General features: G+C 38.2%; 1 protein-coding gene across 1 annotated transcript; it reads right to left on the reverse strand.

Moving 5' to 3' along the window:
• Window positions 1-5682: 5682 nt before the first annotated feature.
• THAP9 (THAP domain containing 9) lies at window positions 5683-25519 on the reverse strand. Its single transcript, XM_032239779.1, has 5 exons — window positions 25288-25519; window positions 20514-20709; window positions 18633-18936; window positions 17255-17405; window positions 5683-7740 (listed from the first exon to the last, which is right to left on the reverse strand). Exons 1-5 carry the CDS (start codon window positions 25410-25412, stop codon window positions 5763-5765), a joined length of 2754 nt encoding a protein of 917 aa, XP_032095670.1. The 5' UTR covers window positions 25413-25519; the 3' UTR covers window positions 5683-5762.
• Between the last annotated feature and the right edge of the window lie 35 nt (window positions 25520-25554).

Here is a 25554-nt window from a genome sequence, read left to right on the forward strand (position 1 = left end):
ATAAGCCTGATTAAGACCATTTACAAAAAAAGCCTACAGCTAACATACAAATGGTGTAGAATGCTTTCCTTTAAGACTAGGAGCAAGGCATTATTCATTCAACACTGTAGTTCACTGTGCAATAAGGCAGGTTGGAAAAAGACCCACAGATTGGAAATAAGTAAGAAAATATCTATTTGTAAATGATATGATTGCCTACACAGAAAAACCAAATAATCTAAAACTACTAGAACTAATAAGTGAATTTAGCAAAATCAGTAAGCAAAAGTTGACTACTTCTACACAGTAGCAATGAATATTTAGAAACAAGTTTTTACATCACACTTATAGTAGCACCAGAAAACATGAAATCTAACAAAAATATGTAAGATCTGTGCTGAAAAGTAAAAAACTGATGAACAAATAAAAGAACCTTATAAAAAGAAGATATACCATGTTTCATGGATTAGAAGATTCAATATTATTAAGATGTCAATTCTCCCCAAATTGATCTATAGATTCAACACAACTCCAGTCAAAATCCCAGCAGGAATTTGTATAGAAATCAACAAGCTGATGATAAAACCTATATAGAAAGGGACAACTAGAACAGCCAAAACATTTTTGAAAAAAGAACAAGGGGCTGGGCATGGCGGCTCATGCCTATAATCCCAACACTTTGGGAGGCCAAGGCAGGTGGAACACGAGGTCAAGAGACTGAGACAATCCTGGCCAACATGGTGAAAACCCATCTACTAAAAATACAAAAATTAGCTGGGTGTGGTGGCATGCACCTGTAGTCCTAGCTACCCAGGAGGCTAAGGCAGGAGAATCACTTGAACCTGGGAGGCGGAGGTTGCAGTGAGCCAAGATCGCGCCACTGCATTCCAGCTGGGCAACAGAGTAAGACTCCATCTCAAAAAAGAAAAAAGAACAAAGTTGGAAAACTCCCACCTAATTTCAAGACAGATAAAACTAGAGTAATTAAGACAGTGTGTTAGTGGTGAAATGATAGATCCTATTTATCAGTGGAAGAGGACAGAGACCCCCAGAAATAGACCCCTGTATATATAGTTGTGTTTTTTTACAGTGGTACAAAAGTAGTTCAATGGGGATAGTTTTTTAAACAAATGGTGCTGGCATATCCATATGTAAAAATATGAACCTCAAGGCCAGGTGCAGTGGCTCACACCTGTAATCTCAGCACTTTGGGAGGCCGAGGTGGGCAGATCACTTGAAGTCAGGAGTTTGAGACCAGCCTGACCAACATGGTGAAACCCCATCTCTACTAAAAACACAAAAATTAGCCAGGCGTGGTGGCGCACACGTGTAGTCCCAGCTACTCGAGAGGCACAGGAATCACTTGAACGTGGGAGGTGGAGTTGCAGTGAGCCAAGATTGTGTCACTGCACTCCAGCCTGGGCGACAGAACAAGACTCAGTCTCAAAACAAAAAAAAGAACTTCAACTCATATGCCAAAGTTAACTGAGAATGAATCATAGCTTACATGTAAAACCTAAAACTACTAAATGTTGAGAAGAAAACCTAAGAAAAATCTGTGACCATAGGTTATGCAAAGATTTTAGATATAAAATTAAGATCCCAAAAAGAAAAAAATAGAAAAATTGGACTTACCAAAATTAATTATATCTGCTTTTCAAAAGACAGTTAAGGCTGGGTGCGGTGGCTCACACCTGTAATCCTAGCAATTTGGGAGGCCGAGGTGATCACCTGAGGTCAGGAGTTCAAGACGAGCCTGGCCATCATGGTGAAACCCCATCTTAAAAAAATATATAAATAAAAATAAAAAAGATCTTTAATTTAAAAAGCCAGACTGAGAAAAAAAAATAATTGCCAAACACATCTGATAATGCACTTATATCCAGAATATGTAACTAATGCTCAATAAGAAAAGAGCCAATCTTCCAAAATATGAACAAAAGACTTGAACTGACATTCCACCTAAGAAGTTACACAATGGCAAATAAGCAAATGAAAAGGGGCTCCACATCAGTGGTCATTAGGAAAATGCAAGTGAAAATTACATTCTAGGCACCTATTAGAATGGCTACTTGAAAACAGAAGTAAATCGTGACAATGCCAAATGCTGGGAAAGAAGTAGAGCAAGGGAAACATTGATATATTGCTGGCCAGAATGCAAAACTAGTCAGTTTGCAAGCTTTGGCAATTTGTTACAAGGTTAAACATACACTTACCATATGAACCATCTCATGGTTATAGCACATTTTTTTCATTAATCAGTCGATGGACATTTAGGCTTTTTCTCACTTTTTGGCTATTATAAATGAAGTTCGTGTACACAAACTTCAAAATGTACACATTTTTGTGTGGACGTTTACGTTTCTCTTGGGTATATGCCTAGGAGTACAATTTGGTAGGTCATAGGTAACTGTATTTAACATTTGAGGAACTGTCCAGCTATTTTCCAAAGCTGCTGCACTAGCAGGACTATTTCACATTGTCACCAACTAAAGTGTATGAGGTTTCTAATTTCTCCACATTCTTGCCAATACTATGTCTTCTTTTTTTTTTTTTCCAGAGATGGGGGTCTTACTATGTTTATCGTCCAGGCTGGTTTTGAACTCTTGGGCTCCAGCAGTCCTCCCGCCTCAGCTTACCAAAATCCTGGGAGTTGAGGCATGAGCTACTGTGCCTGGCCATGTCTTCTTTATTTTTTTTGAGACATAGTTTTGTTCTTGTTGCCCAGGCTGGTGTGCAGTGGCCCAATCTCGGCTCACTGCAACCTCTGCCTCCTGGGTTCAAGCATTCTGCCTCAGCCTCCTGTGTAGCTGGGATTACAGGCATGTGCCACAATGCCCAGCTATTTTTTTGTATTTTTAGTAGAGATGGGGTTTCATCATGTTTGCTAGGCTGGTCTCGAACTCCTGACCTCAGATGATCCACCCATCTCAGTCTCCCAAAGTGCAGGGATTATAGGTGTGAGCCACCACACCCGGCCTCCATATCTTTATAATAGCTGTCCCAGCAGGTGTAATATTTCATTGTCATATTGATCTGCATTTTCTGGATAGCTGATGTGAACATATATTCATGTGTTTTATGGCCTTCTGCATATCTCCTTTGGAGAAAAGTCTATGCATATTCTTTACCCATTAAAAAATTTTGGTTATTTATCCTTTTATTATTGAGTTATAGGAATTCCTTGTAGATTCTAGATATACTAACTTTATCAGATAAATGATTTGCAAACATTTTTCCCATTCAATGGGTTGTCTTTCACTTTCTTGATGGTATCCCTTCAAAGCACAAGTTAATTTTGATGAAGTCCAATTATTTTCTTTTGCTGTGCTTTAAGTGTCTTAAGAAATCATCACCTGGCAGGGCAAGGTGGCTCACGCCTGTAATCCCAGCACTTTGGGAGGCTAAGGCAGGCAAATCACGAGGTCAGGCGTTCAAGACCAGCCTGACCAACATGTGAAACTCCATCTCTACTAAAAATACAAAATTTAGCTGGGCATGGTAGTGCGCACCTGTAGTCCCAGCTACTTGGGAGGCTGAATGAAGCAGGAGAATCGCTTGAATCCGGGAGGCGGAGGTTGTGGTGAGCTGAGATTGCAGCACTGCTCTCCAGCCTGGGCAACAGAGTAAGACTCCATCTTAAAAAAAAAAAAAAAAAAGATCTTGTGCCAATCTAATAGTAAAAAATAAGTAAAAATAAAAGAAACCAACACCTAATCCAAATCTCCAAGATTAACTCCATATTTTTCTAAAAGTTGTGTAGTCTTACCTCTTATATTTAGGTCTTTGCTTCATTTTAATTTTTTTTGCATGTGGATATCCAGTTCTCCCAGCACTAGTTGTTGGAAAGTAGGAGGATACATTTTTAAAGGGAATGTTTTTCTCTGAAGAAAAAAATGGCAAAGATGCAAAGTAGAAATTATAAGCAAACTGCCCTAAATCAAATATGAATGAATAATTTATTTCACTGTAAAGCATATCATATCAAGTAAGTCTGGTATAAGACCCCAAGCCCTTTCACAAGTGCAGGAGCAATTAACTGGGCTAAAAGTAGTGATGAAACTGTTCTTATCTAAGAAAAGTTTGTGACCTTCAAATTTTTCCATATTCATTGTCTCAACTGACCATCTTTTTCCAATTTATCTAGCACTTAAAGGAATAATGCAAAACACTAAAATGCAGACATTTGTACATTAGTCAAATGTAACACCACAGGGCATTAGATACTATAGGTGTGAACCTTGCTTTACATAAAGATCGGGTACAGAGCTTGGATTTATATAAGCAATAAGTTAATGCTGGTGATTTACAAACAGGCTTCCTTTAAATAAGATTTATCCTGGTGTATTTAAATTCAATTCTACTTAAAAACAACAAAAAGCACAATATTCAGCCATAAGTTTTGTATAAAATGAAGTATAAACTGGTTATTACACTTCAACATTTAAGTCTTTGTTTGAGGTAGAATAAACAAACATCAAAATACTTTTTAAGGGGAATTTTAAATAATATACATTTACCTTGGCAGTCATCTTTTGTAATTCTAAGTTTTCATATTAGGATTCGTTCGATTAGTGTACTTTGCGAACACTTATTCAGTGACAAAAAAGGAGATGTTTTACAAACACAGGTGAATAGTGTGCTTGTTTCTTCTATCCATTAAAATACTCCCATTTTTGAAAGTAGAGTTACCTATGTTTTTCTATTTCTCTTTTCAAATGTGGATGTGAGTGGAGAAAACTGTCCTTAGTATGCTGCTTTTCAGATTAGGTTTCTCCCTGTTTTCTGATAAGCATTGAGCTCTTCCAAGAGAAGTCAAACTAAGTGTCCAGCTTATTATTCAAAAGTAATATTTCAAAGTTCAGGGATAATGGAGAGTGAAAAACACGTTAGGTATGTTCTTTCCAGACTGCACTCCCCAGCGTGGCTGCCTGACAAAGTTTCAGTACTTCTCTTTCAGGGTATCCTGGGACAAGGGGATTTTTGTAGTATTTGATATTTGTTTGAGCCTAATTTTCAAACTATGATTTAATTTTCATATTTAAGTTATCTTCAAGGTTTTATGGGTATTGTCAATTTTCTTAAGAATTATAAACCAAAGATCTTTTAGAAATGTAGTCTAGTCATAAAAGGAGTCAATGTTCTGATAACTCATAGTTGTTTTTCTTGTTTTTGAAGCGGATTGAACAAGTTAAAACTGTGTCCAGTCACACTGCTTATAGTAGTAAATTCAAAGACAGTACCTATTGGCTAATCTGCTCCTACTGACCTACTGCTTCCACATTTTGGAAAACTCATAAATGCTGCAAGCCATACCAAAAGTATAAGCAGATTTTTGTGATATGCAGAATTAGTAATTTTAATAAGTCAGAATTGCAAACTTGTCCACTGTGCAGAATGGTCAATTTATAAAATAAGGTAAAGTTAACTTTAAAAAATGTTGACTGACTGGGTGCTGTGGCTCACGCCTGTAATCCCAGCACTTTGGGAGGCCAAGGCGGGCGGATCATGAGGTCAAGATCCAGACCATCCTGGCCAACATGGTGGAGCCCTGTCTCTACTAAAAATACAAAGATAAGCTGGGCGTGGTGGTGCCCACCTGTAGTCCCAGCTGCTTGGGAAGCTGAGGCAGGAGAATCGTTTGAACCTGGGAGGCGGAGGTTGCAGTGAGCCGAGATTGTGCCACTGCACTTCAGCCTGGCTAGAGCGAGACTCTATCTCAAAAAAAAAAAAAAAAGTTGACCAAGTATTTTTAATTAAAATGTTAATATATTTTAGGTCTCTCATTTGAATGGATATCCATCGTTACTTAGCAAATGCCTGAATTTATTGGTATTAGCAAAACTTGAACATTTATAGTCTGGTAGAGATGACCAGTGTTTCCTTGATAAGGTTTTCATATCAGTTCTCTCTGAATGACGTTTTAAAGGGTTCTGTGCAACATTGTTAGCTCTAATATTTAAGAAACAGATTATTATATCCTTTAGCAACTTAACAAAGTGATTGACGGCACACACTTCTCCATCAAAGAGATGCTTATTCAAATCTACAAAAAGATAAATATGCCCAGAAAGCTCACATAATATTTTCTGTTGAAGATACAATTCCCTCTGTTTAGGAATTAGTTCAAAAATTGCCATTCTTGAATGGGTTCTTAGAACTCGCTCACAAATATTTATGACCCGACATAGACTTTCTGAGGGAAAATGCAAACCATTCTTCTTTTTAACAAATAATAGTGACCCGATTTTAGAGGCTTTGAGATCCGATGCATATAGTGCAGTGATGCAGTCCTCACAAGTTAAAAGAGCTGATAACTTGTCTGCAACATAACCAGCATAACGGATGAGATTTTTTCTATTATCTGATAGGTCTAACAATGCCTCACTTAGTGAACAATTAGACCAGTCTTGACAAATGCCGTCTTCATGAAAGAGGGTCTTTGTAACACTGACACCATACTGACGCTGAACTGCCCACAGGGCCAAGTCTTTCCTTCGAGCAACTGAAATGTCAAAGATGCTTACTTTGCTTAGAAAAACTTCATCTTGAAATGTGTATCTGGTCTCCAAATTATGGTAAGCTTTCTGGAATGCCAGGCAGGTAGGGCTAGAACTTGTTACTAATACCTGCCTAAGCATCTTTAGAAATAATTCCAGATGATCATGGCTGAATTTGTAAGTCAGAAGATAAGGAAAAGGCATGACCTTTGGGAAAACATAATTTTGGTAGAGCCATTTTAAGCTCTCGGCATTGAGCAAAAATCCCAGGAATCCTAGTTTTTGCTTACCTTGAATTATTTGATTATTGCTAGTGTCAGATAATGTAACAAAAATAGTCTTGGCTTCAATTAACACATGGTTTATTTTACTGTAAGTTTCAGGCAACAGAGGCCCTTTAAGTCCCTTTCCATAACAGTTTCTACTATTAAAAATGTCAAACAAATTGTTAATTAAACGTAAAAAATGGATGGTACCAATACAGTTTTGAAAAGGCGGCAGGCCTAAGGATAGCAAATATTCTAATGCACTGGCTACACTCTCACTAAAGAGTTGGGCAGCACAATTCACTTTCAGTACATGATTTTTCAAATTTGCAGGTGTACTTGGAATTCTTTCCATATTTGATAATTCCTGTTCCTCTAGTGTTACTAACTCCACAAGGTGCTGCCAATGTGCTATGCCATTAATAAACTGAATGCTTTGAAAATTTTGAAATGCATTTCTTATTAATCTTAGCAAGTGGCAAGAATCAAAGAAGTATGCAATTTGTTGACTACAAGATGAAGGATGCTGAAATGTACATTTCATATCATCTCCATCAATATGTATCCCCAACACTTTTGCCATCTGAACACTATGTGCCGTGGCATCAGATGTAACAGCCAGAACTGTGATTCCTATGTCACTCAGTTTACCAATAGACAGCCGAAGCAGCTGAGCTTGCAAATATCCAGATGCTCTGTTTACAAAAAAATAACCAAGAGGTGTTCTCCAATGGCCAAAAACACCCACTGCCATTAATAAAACAGTTTCTGTAGCAAGTGGTGTTTCATCAGCATCAAGTTTTCCAAGACCAAAGTCCATAAACCCCTGTAAACTGTGACTGCTGGGATCCCACTGAAGCTGTTGCTTGAGAGGTATACTTTTTATTATCAATGAACAATATTGATAGAGTTGATCTCCGTTCTGTACTCTTCGTTGAAGAAAAGAAAAAATGTGGCTGTTGAAACCTGGACCAGGTTGGCATTTGGATAACCATCTAGAATATATAAAAAGTGAAACACAGAAAACTTAAAGAAACAGAAATAAAAAGGTAAATAGGAAAATGACTTAACCAGTACTAGTCTCCCATCCCTGTAGAAATAAAGCCAAGTATATAAGAAGCCAAATTCTATAGACATTTTCAGTGGTATATTCATAGTTACAATAAAATAGTAAGATAAAAGAAATTTAGAAACACAAAGTAGTATTTTAAGATGCAAACATACAACATATTTTTTTTTTTTTGTAGAGAGACAGAGTTTCACCATATTGGCCAGGTTGGTCTCAAATGCCTGACCTTGTGATCTGCCTGTCTCGGCCTCCCAAAGTGCTGGGATTACAGGCATGAGCCACCACGCCCAGCCTTAAACCTTTTTGTTTTCTTTTTTTTCTCTGCCATAGATTCGAACCTATGACCTTCCTATTCCTGTGCCCTACCTACTGTGCTACCCTTCTAATGCTCTAGCCCTATTCCTAACACTAACCCTACCTGGGATTCGAACCTACACCCTAATGGCTCCTAGACCTATGCCCCAACCACTGCGCTAGCAGGCTGCTAGTGTTTTTCTCATTTAGTCTTTAAAAAGTAAACAAACCAACTAACCAATTTGTTCTAATTGATCTTTTATATTGTAAATCTTAACCCAGTCTTGCTTGTAAATTCACTGAAATGAGAAAATTGCTGAATGGGAAGGAAACTTTGAGAACATCTAGTACATCTACCTCATTTTACAGACTAGGAAACTGGGACAGAGGGAGAGGTTAAGCGACTTGGCCCATAATGTACTGTTATGAACAAATGTGAAACCCGGTTTCCTGATACCCAGGGGCTTACTGCTTTTCTCACTCTTTACAGCCTCAAAATTATGCCCTTAAAGGCATATAACTTTTGTGTATCTGTGCCTCTATACAACCCACCTGCATTACTATCTTAGGATTTCTTTCATGGTATCCCTGTTCTCAGACTGCTAATTATTTTCTTCCTATTATGGTGTCTATCTTTGTAATTCTTCTTACTTCTAATTTCCTCTTTCTAACTTGTTACAGATCAAGAAAGAAAATAGCCATATTTAATAACTCTACAACTAAAGGGATTCTGAGGGAGAGACTGGGATGTTCACCTGTAACTAACATACTTTTGTAACGCAAATGTCTTTTGAGTTAAATTTCTGATTTTTTGGCTGTATTCGAAGGCAACCAAGCTTCTTACTGGACAGCTGACTGCTACTTAATTGAGAGTTTAATGTTCTTCTCTAAGTATTTTGGGATAGGGCTTTCCAAATATTTTAGGTGCCACCTAGAAGTTTCATAAACAAAATTCACCCTTAGTACATACCATAAACGTTCACATATATGCAGTATGTATCACACACACAGTTAACTTTTGAACTTTTTTTTTTCAACCAAATGCATGGAGGGAAAATACAGTATTTATAGTATGCAAAACTTGCATATACAGACAGCAAACTTTTCGTATACATGGGTTCTGCAGGACTGTCTACAGGACTTGTGTATACATGGATTTTGGTATACTGGCACAAGCTGGGGGTGTCCTAGAACCAATCCCCCACATATATTAAGGAATAACTGTAATAGTTTATAAATATAAATTATAAATATATACATATACATATATGTGTAAGGTCTTTTAGGCTGACTGAGGGTGCCATGGACACCATATTAACCTCTGTGACCTGCACAGACACTCCAGATGAGTTCCTGGAAAATCTAAAGTAAATGGAAGACCTTGAAGAGGAAGAAATGATCAACCCCTTCTGCATCTACTTAACTTTAAGACACTCTCTATTGTTCCTTATTCCTGCCCTAATTGATAAGGCCATTGGAGTTTGTAACCTTGGTCAACCTTGTCACTCCACACCCTACAACCCACTCCCAGCTTACAAAAATAGCCCTACACGGCCGGGCGCGGTGGCTCACGCCTGTAATCCCAGCACTTTGGGAGGCCAAGGCGGGTGGATCACGAGGTCAAGAGATCGAGACCATCCTGGTCAACATGGTGAAACCCCGTCTCTATTAAAAAAACTACAAAAAAATTAGGTGGGCATGGTGGCGCGTGCCTGTAATCCCAGCTACTCAGGAGGCTGAGGCAGGAGAATTGCCTGAACCCAGGAGGCGGAGGTTGCGGTGAGCCGAGATCGTGCCATTGCACTCCAGCCTGGGCAACAAGCAAAACTCCATCACACACTCACTCACACACACACACTAGTACATATACACCATGGCATATACTATGTAGCCATAAAAAAGAACAAGATCATGTCTTTTGCAGCAACATGGATGGAGCTAAAGGCTATTATCCTTAGCAAACTAACACAGGAGCAGAAAACCAAATACTGCATGTTCTCACTTATAAGTGGGAGCTAAATGATGAGAACTTGCCAGGGCACCATGGCTTACGCCTGTAATCTCAGCACTTTGGGAGGCTAAGGGAGGCAGGTCACCTAAGGTAAGGAGTTCAAGACCAGCCTGGCCAACATGGTAAAACCCAATCTCTACTAAAAATACACAAATTAGCCAGGCTCAGTGCTGTATGCCTGCAATCCCAGCTACTTGGCAGGCTAAGGCAGAAGAATCACTTGAACCCAGGAGGCAAAGGTTGCAGTGAGCCAAGATTACACCACTACACTCCAGTCTGGGCAACAGAGCAAAACTCTGTCTCAAAAAAAATAAAAAGAAAAAAGAAAACAACAGACACTGGGGTCTACTCAAGGGTGGTAGAAGTTGGGAGGAGGGAGAGGAGCAGAAAAGACAATTATTGTATACTGTGCTTAACACCTGGATGATGAAATCATCTGTACAACAAACCCTTGTGACATGAGTTTACCTATGTAACAAACCTTTACATGTACCCCTGAACTTAAAAGATTTTAAAAAAGGAAAAAATAGTAAGACAGTGACTAAACAGTACAGCAATGCTACAACTAGCATGTTGAAAACTCTTTTCAAGTGTGTCACCAAGTTTTAGTTGTTTAAAATTTATGTTTTTTACAATTCTCAAATAAGCACCAAAGATGCTGTGCTGCGTATGTAGTACATATATAATAAAGCACACAGTGTCCCTATGTAAGTTTTATTTTAAATAGGGTAAAAAAAAAAAACAATTTATGTTCTGCTGAGTTTGATTTTCAAATGGAAACCTCAATGGTATCTGAATATCTACAGCTACTAGAATGATGTCATGAACATGAAGCAGAATGATATGTGGATTTGATTTATTTTTTAAAGTTTTTATAAGAAAGAATAGGCATACTCAAACCAAGTTCATGAGTTAGAACAGTAGGGAAGGACATAATTTCTCCTTTAAATCTCTTTTCTTCTCTGAAAATAAAAAAAATTTTCTTCTGGTCATAAAAAAAGACATTCTTCTTTTTGTTTGAGACGGAGTCTTGCTCTGTCGCCTATGCTGAGTGCAGTGGCGCAATCTCGGCTCACTGCAGCCTCTGCCCCTTGAGTTGCAGTGATTCACCTGCCTCAGCCTCCTGGGGAGCTGGGATTATAGGCGCACACCACCACGCTTGGCTAATTTTTTTTTAGTAGAGATGGGGTTTCACCACGTTGGCAAGGCTGGAACTCCTGACCTCAGGTGATCTGCCTGGCTCAACTTCCCAAATTGCTGGGATTACAGGCATAAGCCACCATGCCTGGCCAACACATTCTTCTTTTCAAAAAAACTAAATATAAAAAGTATAAAGAAGAAAGTAAAAAGTTACTGTTAATATTTCATGAACATTCTTCCATATGTCTTTATGTATACATACCTAGATATAATTTTCAAAATTGTATATTGATTTTTCACTTAATGGTAATCTTGCACATATTTTTACACTCCCTTAAATATCAACCTACAGCAACATTTTAAATGTGTACACAGTATATACCACAGTATAGTTTTTTTTTAATTTTTTGGTCTTTGGGACGGAGTTTCGCTCTTGTTACCCAGGCTGGAGTGCAATGGCACGATCTCGGCTCACCGCAACCTCCGCCTCCTGGGTTCAGGCAATTCTCCTGCCTCAGCCTCCTGAGTAGCTGGGATTACAGGCATGCGCCACCATGCCCAGCTAATTTTTTGTATTTTTAGTAGAGACGGGGTTTCACTGTGTTGACCAGGATGGTCTTGATCTCTTGACCTTGTGATCCACCCGCCTCGGCCTCCCAAAGTGCTGGGATTACAGGCTTGAGCCACCGCGCCCGGCCACAGTATAGTTAAATGAAGATAATTTAACTCAAATCAAAGGACATCTTGATAATTTCAAATTTTTAGATAACAGTGCCACAATGTGTGTATGTATACCTGTGCACCCGTACACATATACATATTTATGTCATTTGTGTAATCATCTGAGGTAAACTTATGCATATATTGGCATATATAAACTCAACTTTAATAAGAAATTAAAGACAAATTTTGGATTTCAGGTGCACATAACTAGGCGTGTCAATTTAAAATTAATATTCCCAAATTGTCCTTGCAAAAGTTCAAACTAATTTTCATTTATATTCTCATCAACATGATATTTTAAATTAACAAACCAATATCTAATAACTTAGTTATTATAGGGAGTCAGTTGGGTAGCTTAAAATTCTGCCTGGGAGGCTGGGTGTGGTGACTCATGCCTGTAATCCCAGCACTTTGAAAAGCCGAGGTGGGTGGATCACGAGGTCAAGAGATTGAGACTATCCTGGCCAACATGATGAAACGCCATCTCTACTAAAAATACAAAAGTTGGCTGGGTGTGGTGGTGCACACCTGCAGTCCCAGCTTCTTGGGAAGTTGAAGCAGGAGAATCGCTTAAACCTGGGAGGCGAAGGTTGCAGTGAGCCAAGATCACGTCACTGCACTCCAGCCTGGCGACCGAGCGAGACTCCATCTCAAAAAAAAGAAAAAAAAAAAATTCTGCCTGGGAAAAACTATAGTCCTAGAGATCCATAGTGCTAAGTGTTTTTCTGTTAAAACTTTTAGCTACTCTTGCTGTTCTTACTTTTGATTCTCTCATAGCAGGTAAATTATAGAGGGAGTTCATTTACTAAACTGCAGTGAATTTAAACCAAAAATTAGAAACAGAGGAAATATAAATAAGGAACAACTGTGCCAGCATTTTCTATGACCAAGATCACACTGTATATGTCACTATTGTAATAAGTTGAGAATATTAAGACTTAGTTTCAAAGGTTTTGTGAAAATAAATTACCTTAAAGACCCCAAACACTGGAATTATAAAAAACACAGCTTTGGGAAAGTTTTGGACATAAAGAATCCAGGGAGAACTGAAAAAGGATACAATATCAGTAAAGAGAAAATTAGAGAAATATCTGATATAGCTAAGAATAGAGAAAGATGTGTGACAATTAGAAATTTGTAAGGCATCCTATAACCAAACCAAGGGTTTTAAAAAATTTAAGTCTAGTTTGGTCTGTCATCATCTAATTGTTAATCATCTAATTGTTTCTCCATCACTATGGAGGGAAAGACACCAGTTTTGACTACAATTCTGGTACTGCCTTTTTCCAGTTACTTACTGTCCCTGGTCGGTGACTGGTCACATTTTCTCCTTTCTCCCCACATCGAATCCCTTCCTTGCCAACTCTCAGTTAATAACTATTTCATTGAGAAAACAGAAGCAATCCAATAAAAACTCATTTTCCTGCTGAGCATGGTGGTGCATGTGTATAGTTCTAGCATGTGTATAGACTGCTTGAGCCCAGGAGTTTAAGGCTAGCCCAGGCAACACAATGAGGCCCCATCTTGGTTTTCTTTTCTTTTCTTTTTTTTTTTTTGGTAAGGTAGTTTTGCTGTTGCCCAGGCTGGAGTGCAATGGTGCAGTCTCCGCTCACTGCAACCTCTGCCTCCCAGGTTCAAGCGATTCTCCTACCGCACTCAGCCTCCCAAGTAGCTGGGATTACAGGTGTCTACCACCACACCCGGCTAATTTTTGTATTTTTTAGTACAGATGGGGTTTCACTATATTGGCCAGGCTGGTCTTGAATTCCTGAACTCATGATCTGCTCGACTCGACCTCCCAAAGTGCTGAGATTACAGACGTGAGCCACCTTGCCTGGCCAAGGCACCATTTTTTTAAAAGACAAAACTCATTTTCCTACTACCAAATCTGTTAACCAATTGTATCTATACTTCTGCCTTTCTTCCTGTTTCAATGGATGAACTGTCCCAATACCTTAAGGTCATACTTCCCTCCACAATGGTGCTGGGTGTTCCTCCTGCAATTATCCTTTCTCTTATACATTGCCAATTTTCTTTTCTCTCTTGGATCATTCCCATAAACATGCAAACATGCTGAGACATCTGCCATCTCAACAAACACCCTTGCCTCAATGCATGTTCCCTTCTACCTACAGACCTATTTCTCTGCTCTCCTTCATAGCAAAATTCCATGGAAGAGTCCACAATCATTTTCTCTGCTTCTTCACCTTTAGTCTCTCTTAATCCCACTCCAACCAGGTTTACCTCTCCACCATGCTACTGTAACTGCTTTTGTCAGGGTCATCAATGACCTTCATCTTGTAAAATCCAATGGTCAATTCTCTGTCCTCATCTTACCTGATCTCCCAGCAGCATTTGACATAGTGGACTACTCCCTCCTTGAAATACTTTCTACACTTGGCTTCCAGGCCACCACAATCTCCTGGTTTTCTCCTGCCTCACTGGCCGCTCCTGATCAATAAATATTTATTGAATAAATGAATACTGAATATGATTATAAAGATCTAATACTTAAGATAACTGTGTTAAAAACAGATCACTTTTTAAATGGGAAAATAAATGGAAATGTATATACCATTAATCTAAGAACCTTATATTAATAGAAAATAAATGAAAACTGTATACCATTAATGTAATACTATATAGCCATTAAAACAAAATTTTATTGGTAGATAGTTTTTTTTTTTAAACTCTGGGAGGATACACACAAAACTGCTAATTGTAGTTATGTTGTACGATTAGGGAAAGGAAAGTATTGTGTTTTTCACTTTCTGGTATTTCTTTTTTTGTTCCTTTTTTTTTTTTTTTTTTTTCTTTTTTTCTTTTTCACTTTCTGGTATTTATGTACTTATATATCGTTTGAATGTTTTATAACAAACATGTATTACCATCATACTAAACAATATACCTTACTTAGGCAAAGAACCTAAAGAAATGAGCAACTGTTTGAGTACTGGAATTATAAATCTAAATATACAATGTCACAGCAAAGGTCACAAAATGCAAAATGACATGCAGAGAGAAAAGATAAGTGTGACTTTGAATTACCAGGAAGATTTATTCTAGGAGGTGATGCAGAACTATGGAAAATGAAGAAAACCATGAAAAAGAAGAGAAGTTACGTGAAATATCTTATATAAACCATAGTGAAATACCATTAAGTAAAGCTTTAAAACTATGTAGAAAAGATTAAAAAGGCATAGCTTCTCAACTCAAAGAAAAGATAGATGTTTAGATTTATAAATGATGGACATTTTAATTACCCTATTTGATCATTACAAATTGTATACATGTATCAAAATATCACATGTACCCTCAGAATATGTACAACTAATATATCAACCAGAAAACAGAAAAACAACCAAAAAGGTATAGGAGGGGAAATTATCAACACAGCACCTATAAAACTATCTTGCTTAGCAAAAAGTGAATAATTATAAATAAGTATAAAATCAGCCTGAATGGTAAAATCACATTATGAAAAAGTAAGCTTTATATACAAATGTTCATCTAAATATATGAAATAACAAGTATAACCCCAAAATGGAAACAATAGAAATGTCCAATAGTTGGAGAATGCCAGGGTTAATTAAGTAGGGTAGGACTACCTGATATCATGCAGCTATTAAAACTTGTCTATATAGAGTACAAAATAATGTTACAGATAAAAGGCATATATAATAAAGTGATAAAAGGCTGGTTGGAAATTTATTTACAAAAGATCACAGCTATGTAAACACTAGTAAATCTAAGTGAACACACACACACACACACACACACACACACACACACACACACACACACACAAAGACTAAAAGAAAATGCTCTGTTAACAAAAAATAAATTTTCCCTCTTCTAAATTTTTTCTTCTTCAGCCTATTCTGAAGGTCAATTATTTCTAAATTTTTTATTAGTAGTATTACTGTTATAGCATGTATAGGGGAAAATCTGTATTTTTTTCTGTTTTTAATTATTTTAATTAAAAAGCCTAAGATTTCTCCCCAGATCTAAATTTTTTAAAAAAAGAATCTGGGCCGGGTACAGTGGCTCACGCCTGTAATCCCAGCATTTTGGGAGGATGAGGAGAGTGGATCACAAGGTCAGCAGTTCAAGACCAGCCTGGCCAAGATGGTGAACCCCATCTCTACCAAAAATACAAATATTAGCCAGGCGTGGCAGTGAGGCTGAGGCAGGGGAACTGCTTGAACCAGGAGGAGGAAGTTGCAGTGAGCCAAGATTGCACCACTGCACTCTAGCCTCAGCAACAGAGCAAGACTCCATCTCAAAAAAAAAAAAAAAAATCTGTAAAACTAGGCTGGGCATGGTGGCTCACGCCTGTAATCCCAGCACCTTGGGAGGCCAAGGCGGTTGGATCACTGAGGCCAGGAGTTTGGGATCAGCCTGGCCAACATAGCAAAATCCCATCTCTACTAAAAATACAAAAAATCAGCTGGATGTGGTGCTGCACACCTGTAATCCCAGCTACTCAGTAGGAGGCTGAGGCATGAGAATTGCTCTAACCTGGGAGGCAAGGTTACTGCAAGCTGAGATCAACTGTGCCACTGCACTGCATGCAGCCTGGGCAACAGAGCAAGACTCAGTCTCAAGAAAAAAAAAATGTGTAGAACTAGTGGTAAAAACAGTAAAAATTTTAAATTCAGTATTAAATTTAGAAGATATTACTAGAAAATAATCATTACTTGCTCCACACTAAGAGAATTATAAATATATCTATCCATCTTAATCACAAATCCTAAAAAATTATTTATCAAAATCTTTTCCCTGGACAACCTACCTTGGCATCAAGTGCAGTGCTTATGAAAAATGCAGATTTTTGTGCTTTGCTTAAGACCAATGGTTATCAATCTAGAACTGTTCTATATTTTCCAGGATAGTCAGTTATTAAAACTTCTGAAGTATACTAGAAATTCCAATATTTCAGGCTTCAAATTTTATCACCCAGACTGTTTGGGAGATGCAAAAAACTTGTCACACTATGTGTCTTCATTTTGTTGGTGAAAGTACTGCTGATGTGATAATAGGTAAATACCACCTAGAAGTTTTTGAAAAATAGAAAATGAGAGTCCATTTTTTTCCATTATTAGTCCATTTTTTTCTTTTTTTAAATGAGAGTATGAGTACTAATAGCCTTAATAAATAAAATCCAATAAAAGAATAATATGGTTTGACATCTAAAGAGTAATTCACATGTAATCAGCAAGATGTGGTGACAAGAAAGACATTTTTAAAAAATAAAAAATAATTCACTTACGTTCTGAGGATGGAAGAATGAGGCAGCTTAAGAATCTTTCTTACATAATCATAGACTTTGCTACTGCACAAGTAGAGCGTACATGCAAACTGTTTCATTTCTGTGGAGTACTGATCTGTTTCTCTCCAATTATATAACTCCCACTTAAAATCTGTTAAAATAATTTTTTTTATTCTTTGTGATGAACAGTAACATTTTCAGGTACAGATTATAGCATTTGGATACAAAATGCACTGGGCATCAAAATTCAAATACAAACACAGTTACATTTTAATTCAGTCTGTTCAGAGGTTAATATCCACTTAGGGCTTCTTGACCAATTTATTTGGTTCATCTTGAATCAATCAATAAATCAATTTATTTGGTTCGTCTTGAATCAAAGGGAAGAAAAAATTTTCCACTTAAATTATGTTTCACTATTCAGTAGCAGCCGGAGTGTAGGGATTTTTTGAGGAACAGGAAAGAAAATAAAATGAAGGCATTTATTTATTTTATTTTGTTCCCTGCTTACTATTTCTCTGAGAGTGAAAATTAGATATGAAAAACATTTCTGGGGATGTTTTTCATATCTAAATTTAGATATGAAAAATTTCATATCTAAATTTCATACCATCTTGCCTAATATTGAGAGAAAAAAAACAAACTATGTTTGTGGTGGGGGTTCCTATTTATGACCTCGAGTCCCCTCTTGGAAAAACATAAAATATTCTCCCCCTTTGGAGACAGCTACTCTTTTCTAAAAACAGGACACATTTCTCTTTTCTTAGAATGTAAGTCCAAACCTCTGCTGCTTTCATCAAAGAATAAGCTGGCAATTTTTATTCTGCACTTTTTCAAACATCTTAGTTCACAAAGAGGACTAGATAGCCTTTCAGTGGGTTTACAGATCTACCCTATAGAATATTTTAGAAAAAAATGCGAAGATACACAATTTCCAAGCTCAAAGAAATTTTGCAAACTAGTACAACTCCACTGCAAAAAGACTTTGGTAAAATTATATAGTAGTTTAAATTGTTTATAATGAAGCTGCAGTAGCAAATGGGTAAGAGCTAACACAAAAAGTTCTGTACTAAAAAAGTACAGAACAGAAAATGCTATAAACCATACGGTCTCATCTCTGGGTAGTGGGGTTACACGTTATTTTAATTATTTAAATATTTATTTGCTTTTCCTATAATAAATGTTACTTTTATAATTGGAAAAGCATAAAATGTAAAAGAATTTTGGTGATTAATTTTCATTTGTCTTGCTTAAGCTACTGAGACTTTCACTTCCCAGCTCAAAGCATGTTTTCATAGAAAAGAACAAAATAAATATTTAATAATATCTCAGAAAAATAGCTATTTTATAAATACTACAGGTTACTGGGGGGAAGTACCTGAAAATTGAGCTCGTAGCAGGCACTCTGTTTCTTCAGAAAGTAATTTCTCTTCTACAAGTGCATCAATTAATTGTAAACCCTTTCTTTTCTTGATCATCCTATAGTTTTTTACAGAGATAAGTCTTTTTTTGGACACTTGTAACATTTGTTGCACCTCAGCCAGTTTCTCTGCACCTATCGTCAAAGGTGTCTTTAAACTATAGTTATGGTCCTCAGTAGCAACTTCTTGAGAATTAACTGGAAGAGGCTGTTTTAGGATTTTCTGTCTTGCTTTGCCTTTAAGACGTATCCCTTGAGGAACCTATGACCGATACATAAAATTAAAGTTATTTTAGAAATCATCACACAGTAGAGTATCTGTAAAAATACCCTAAATAAGAAGTACTAATCTGGTTGCTGTGGGGAGTTAGTTACGAAAGAAAAGGTCATAATCTCTGAATTTTTTAATGTATGGTTTATAGGATAATATAAACAGGTATTTTTTTTTTTGCACATATGCAGAAATATTAATGTGATGTTGAAAGTTTCTGAAATAAAGTAACTAGGGAAAGGTGGTAGTAAACTGGGACAGCTTCATGGAAGTGAGCTTCAAGTAGTTCTTTGAAGGTACAATAACATGGTTAATGAAGGTGACAGAGAAGTTATTTGTGCAAAAAAGAAGGCATAGTGGACAGAACATGGCTTTGGAATTAAGACTGACATGGGTTTGAATCTTAGCTCCCTCAGTTATGTGACAGTTAGCTGTCAATTAAGCTCTACAATCTCTTGTGTCCTCATCTGTAAAATGTGGACAATAATACAGGATTGTTTTGAAGATACAATATTAGAATTTATGTAAATCTCCTAGCTCAATGCCTGGACCATTGTAGCTCTTAATACAAAGCAGCCATTATTTATGTTACACAAAAGTATGAAAGCAGGTAAACTTATCACACACATATATATGTGTATATATACGTGTATATATATATGCTGAGTATATATGCTTTGAAAAGAGAATTCAGGGCAGTGAAAAATGTACAAATCAGTTAATAGGAAGCACTTGGAACTTGATGAGTTTGAATTTGACACCAATGAAATATTTCTGAATAGGGGAATGAGACAAACCAATACTGAAAGAAGGAGACTCCAATGATTCAGAGGAAAGTAAGGCTAGTGTCAGGATAGAACAGTTAGGTGACTATCACAGACTGCAGAAAATTAAAGTCCATGTGTCAGAGTTGTGGTTAAGGGGTAAAAGGATAAAATAAGGGGCCAGGCGCAGTGGCTCACGCCTGTAATTCCAGGATTTTGGGAGGCCAAGGCAGGCGGATCACAAGGTCAAGAGATCAAGACCATCCTGGCCAACATGGTGAAACCATCTCTAAAAAAAAATAATAAATAAAAACAGTTATAGGAAACAGAAGAATATCATACCAATACTGGTGACTCACTTATAGAAAGTTCTATTATTTTCCACATACTTCCTAAATTAATGTTAATAATTAGGTATATTTTTGATCAAGATAAATAACGTTATTCGGAGGAATCAAAAAACATAGATAATTTCAAAGTACTATGAAAGCTGTCTTGTATTTAACAAAAACTTGTATTCTAAGGCTGTTTATATCTACTAGTTGATTTTTGTGATTAGTTAGTAGCCTTTACATATGTCTAGACAAATGATTTGCATTTATATACTTTTTTAAATGCTCCAGAACAAATGCTTATATAGATTTTTTTTTTTTAAATTAATTTTCAAAGCATTTAAAATCTATTAGTAAATTTAAGACTTGGGATTGTTTTTTGTTTGCAAATTCAAGCTATAATGGGAGCTATCTTGATTTTTAAAGGCTCTGTAAAATCTAGTTTTGTTCACTTACACATACATTTAAGTACCTTGTATAGAGAAACAGAAGGCACAGTTCCTTTTTTCAGCTTTCTTCTTATGCCATATGACTCAAAGTCACTTTCTTGAAAATGCTTGGAACACAGTATAGCACCAGGTCCTGGAATCCAAATCTTTTTGCTTCTGGGGTCCACACGATTAACAGCCCTGATCCATTTTGAGCGCTGTATGGTATCAGTTGGAAATCTATGGCAATCATATTAAAGTTCCATTAATAAAAAACATTATAGTAATACTACAGTAGTATTTATTATATAAACCCATTTATTATTTTACTTATTTATAGAAACATAAAGCCAAGTGAATTAAAAGTTTAATTAATTTAGCTCAGTTCATTTTTCAATGTTCTTTGATTTTTTTTTTTTAATCCAAAAGTTCAATATCTGATTTTGTCTGTGTCAATTATAGAGGGGCAATTCTCATATTAAATATCCTACTGTATTTTGTCTTCACTTCCTACTTAACAGAAATTGCTCAAATTTAAATGGTTAAAGAATATATGCATCTTTTCCTTTCCTGTGGTGATTTTAAAGTATTTGGTACTCCTCCTTTTAAGAAGTGGGGGCTGGCTGGGCACAGTGGCTCATGCCTGTTAATACCAACATTTTGGGAGGCTGAGGCAGGTGGATCACCTGAGGTCAAGAGTCCAAGACCAGCCTGGCTAACATGGTGAAACTCTGTCTCTACTAAAAATACAAAACATTAGCCAGGTGTGGTGGTGGGTGCCTGTAATCCCAGCTACTGGCGACACTAAGACAGGAGGATCTCTTGAACCCACGAGGTAGAGACTGCAGTGAGCTGAGATTGCGCCACTTGCACTCCAGCCTGGGCAACAAGAGTGAAAGTCCATCTCAAAAAAAAAAAAAAAAAAAAGAGGAGCCTAATTCTCCACCCCTTGAGGGAGTATGGGCTAGAGTTAGTGATTGCTAAGGAATGGAAAAAGCACATGTGACAGTAGGTGACCACAGACTACGTCATAAAGGCACTGAGGTTTCCTCTTTGCTCCTTGTATAGAATGTTTTGCTCTGGGGTAAGTTATCTGCCATGTTATAAACAGTCCCGTGGTGAAAACTAGTTGGTGAGGAACTGAGGCCTCCAGTCAAAGGCTATGTTGAGTTAGTCTTTTTGAAAGCAGGTGACTTCAGCCTTCTTATGAGATACCATAACATCCAGCTACACTCTTGAATCCCTGACCCTCAGAAATGTGTGAGATAAAAATGTTTATATTGAATTTTGAGGTAACTTGTTATGCATCAGTAGAAAACAAGTATATTTACAGGCTAGGCGTGGTGGCTCACACCTGTAATCCCAAGGTCAGGAGTTCAAGACCAGCCTGCCCAGCCTGGTGAGACCCTGTCTCTACTAAAAATACAAAAAATTAGCTGGGCATAGTGGTGCATACCTGTAATCCAGCTACTCGGGAGGCTAAGGCAGGAGAATCGCTTGAACCCGGGAGGTGGAGGTTGCAGTGAGCTGAGATTGTGCCACTGCACTCCAGCCTGGGCAACAGAGCGAGACTCCATCTCTAAAAACAAACAAACAAGTATATTTACTATAATCAATTTTTTCATGTTTAAAGGCACTACTTCTTCCTATCCTTGGTTATAAAAATTACCTTGCGTTTATTTATTTTTCAATCCAAGCCAAATTATGTTTAGAAACTTGTTGGCTAGACGTGGTGGTTTATGCCTGTAATCCCAGAACTTTGGGAAGTTGAGGCGGGGGCAGATCACTTGAGGGCAGGAGTTCAAGACCAGCCTGGCCAACATGGTGAAACCCTGTCTCTAAAAAAAATATAAAAATTAGCTGGGCATAGTGGCCCCCGCCTGTAATTCCAGCTACTCAGGAGGCTGAGGCAGGAGAATCGCTTGAACCCAGGAGGTGGAGGTTGCAGTGAGCTGAGACCGTGCCACTGCACGCTAACAGGTGACAGTGAGACTCTATCTCAAAAAAAAAAACTTGTGAAATTAACACAATAAAAATCACAAAAGTCGGTGGTCTCCCATCGAACAAAGAAGAAGAAAAAGTCACAAAACTACTCTTTCTGCCCCCTTTTCTTTGACTTATCTTAGAGAGACAGATTTATAGGTAACTATGTTTTCTGTGTATTTTAATTTAGACTTTAAAGCACATAGTTATTAGAACTGAGATTGGTAAAAACATTTTCTCAGCTAATTGCTAGAGAAATATAGTAGTACGGTAAAACATAATTCTGAGATACTCAATCACCTTGAGAAAGAACACTGAATTGGAAAATCTGTATTTAAGCTTCAATGACCTTTGACCAGCTTTACCGCATTAGATACAACTCTCAATCTTTGAACTTCCTCATGGGGTGTAGTCAGAGTGTACGAGGCTACAAATGTATTCAAATTACTTTTTTTTTTTTTTTTTTTTTTTTGAGACGGAGTTTCGCTCTTGTTACCCAGGCTGGAGTGCAATGGCGCGATCTCGGCTCACTGCAACCTCCGTCTCCTGGGTTCAGGCAATTCTCCTGCCTCAGCCTCCTGAGTAGCTGGGATTACAGGCACGCGCCACCATGCCCAGCTAATTTTTTGTATTTTTAGTAGAGACGGGGTTTCACCATGTTTACCAGGATGGTCTCGATCTCTTGACCTCGTGATCCACCCGCCTCGGCCTCCCAAAGTGCTGGGATTACAGGCTTGAGCCACCGCGCCCGGCCTCAAAATTACTTTTTAAACTGTAAAGTACTATCCAAAGTTTGGTCTTTTCTAGGAACAACTGTTTCTATTTCTGGGATTATAATTTTATTGTTCTAGAAAGATGATGATACTTGATCAAGAGAAAATGTACAGGGAATTCTTTTTCCAATAAGGTTGGGGCAAATCTTTTTCCAAAATAACTCTTTTCACCGAGTTCTTTTCTAACTCATGGCACATATTTGCAAGGCAGCTTTTCCACAGATTGGGTATAGTCTCTAAACGGGCAAGGAACCCTCAAAAGCTGGTTGGTCCATCAACTTTTATTACTAACATGGTCTTCTGATGCAAAGCTTCCCAACTGTTATGCCTAGCGAGTACAGCTGTTGATCTTCTTAGCCCATGGGGTGGCCTGGGACACCTGAGTAGTTACTTCAAGGCAACCCCAAACAGTGCTGTAGTTTTGCCCCAAAGTATTAAACAATTATTTCCTATGCGTAAAATGTTACCAAAAAGGTTGGGCCCGGGTGGGGTGGCTCATGCCTGTAATCTGAGCCCAGGAGTTGGTGACCAACTTGGGCAACATACTGAGACCTCATCTCTACTAAAAAATAAAAATAAAAATTAGCCATGGTGGTGGTCTGTGCCTGTAGTCTCATAAGGCTGAAGTGGGAGGATCGCTTGAGCCTGGGAGACAGAGGCTGCACTGAGCTGTGATGATGCCACTGCTCACCAGCCTGGGCAATGAAGTGAGACCCTGTCTCAAAAAAAAAAAAAAAAAAATAGAGAGAAGAAAAAGGCTGGGAAATATTGTAGTCTAACTAGCATAACTAGTTTTGAGGTCGTGACAAAATTAAATTGGTAATACCACTTTTAAAGCATTTACGTTGTGCTATATGTATGCTGTAAAGACTTATACGTTTTGGTTTTACGAAAGCTCTACAAGGCAGGTTTTTATTCCTCCTACAGAAGATGAAACCAAGACCCAGAGCCAAGTACAGACATCAGTAAATAATTAAAATTGGAATTCATGTCTCCCTAGTTTAAAGCTACCTCTATCATAAGAAAAATCTCAAATCAATTATCATCTCAGATACACAATGAGTTGGTTCACACCGTTAACAATTTAGGTGAAGGAATCAGCCCTATTAAAAAAAAATTAATGAATTTGATACATAGCCTACCATACATAGTCCAAGCTCCTTAACATGGCATTTAAATTTTTGAAAGGCTTTGTCTCTCAGGTACTTTTCCACTCCTCTATATTATATTTGCACTTTCCACCCTTTACATTTATTTTTCCATGCCACTCCTAAAGTGCTACCCACTTTCTATTCCCTTTCCACCGTGAAGTTCTTTTCGATCTTTCCATAAAACTGCCTTGTCATTAACTCTCTACATCTTATTACTATCTTAACAGACTTTCTTTTTGAAGCCCATCTCATTCTGTCTGTGAGGATCTATTTTACCCACTTTTCTACTTGCCAGTATACCCTGAATACTGATTTGAATGACCTATACCAGTCTGAACCATGGATATGAGTTCAGGTAAGACTGGTCTGAAATTCTTCCCCACTGTTGAGCCAAATGAAACTTCCCTGCCTTGATCAAATCCAGTCAGAATCGGACCGGCCTTGTAGAGCTCGTCTAATAGCACTTAAGAACTTGCAATGTCAGACAGTACAGGAGAAAACTGATCTGTCCTCGTGCTCAGAAAGACGCCACACACTTCAACCTTTGTCCCAAACTGCCTTCCCTTCCGGCCTCCTCACTTTAAATAATAAGACCATCAAATTAATAGAGGGCTCCTTTCGAGGAGCTCTCGCTAAAGCGGTTGACGGAGTAAGAATCGGCTACTCAGAGGTAAACACTGAGCGGGGAGACAGAAACTCAACTCAGAGCGCCCCAATTCCGCTCCCACGCCCCTACGCCCCTACGCTGTGCACGTCACGTCGCGTCACACCCAGGGCGCGACCCACAGTACGGCCCTGCCCCGCCCCACGCCGCGCCACGGCCTGTCAGACCCCGCCCCGCCCCACGCCGCGCCGCGGCCTCCCAGGCCCCGCAGGGAGCTCGAGGGCTCCGAGGTTGCTGCCATACGCACTGGTGGAAGGAGAGGCCGCGCTCCCGGCTGAGCACGGTGTCACGGGTGCTGCAGCCCACTGCGGAGCAACTTCGGGTCATCTTCTTGTTACGTGGGGCCCCACCTTCGGGGTCCCCGGACTGCATGAATCACGATCACGTTAGCTCCGCCCGTTGACGCGGCTGCTGCGACCTTTATTTGACAGGAAAGGCGGGCTTTAGAGGCGCGGGACTCCCACACTTCCTCCCCGAAGGCCGTGCGTCGGCACTGTGGCCAATCACAGGCCAC

The sequence above is a fragment of the Sapajus apella genome, unplaced genomic scaffold (genome assembly GCF_009761245.1).
Source record: "Sapajus apella isolate SASKATOON/1434 unplaced genomic scaffold, GSC_monkey_1.0 scaffold45, whole genome shotgun sequence".
NCBI lineage: Eukaryota > Metazoa > Chordata > Mammalia > Primates > Cebidae > Sapajus > Sapajus apella.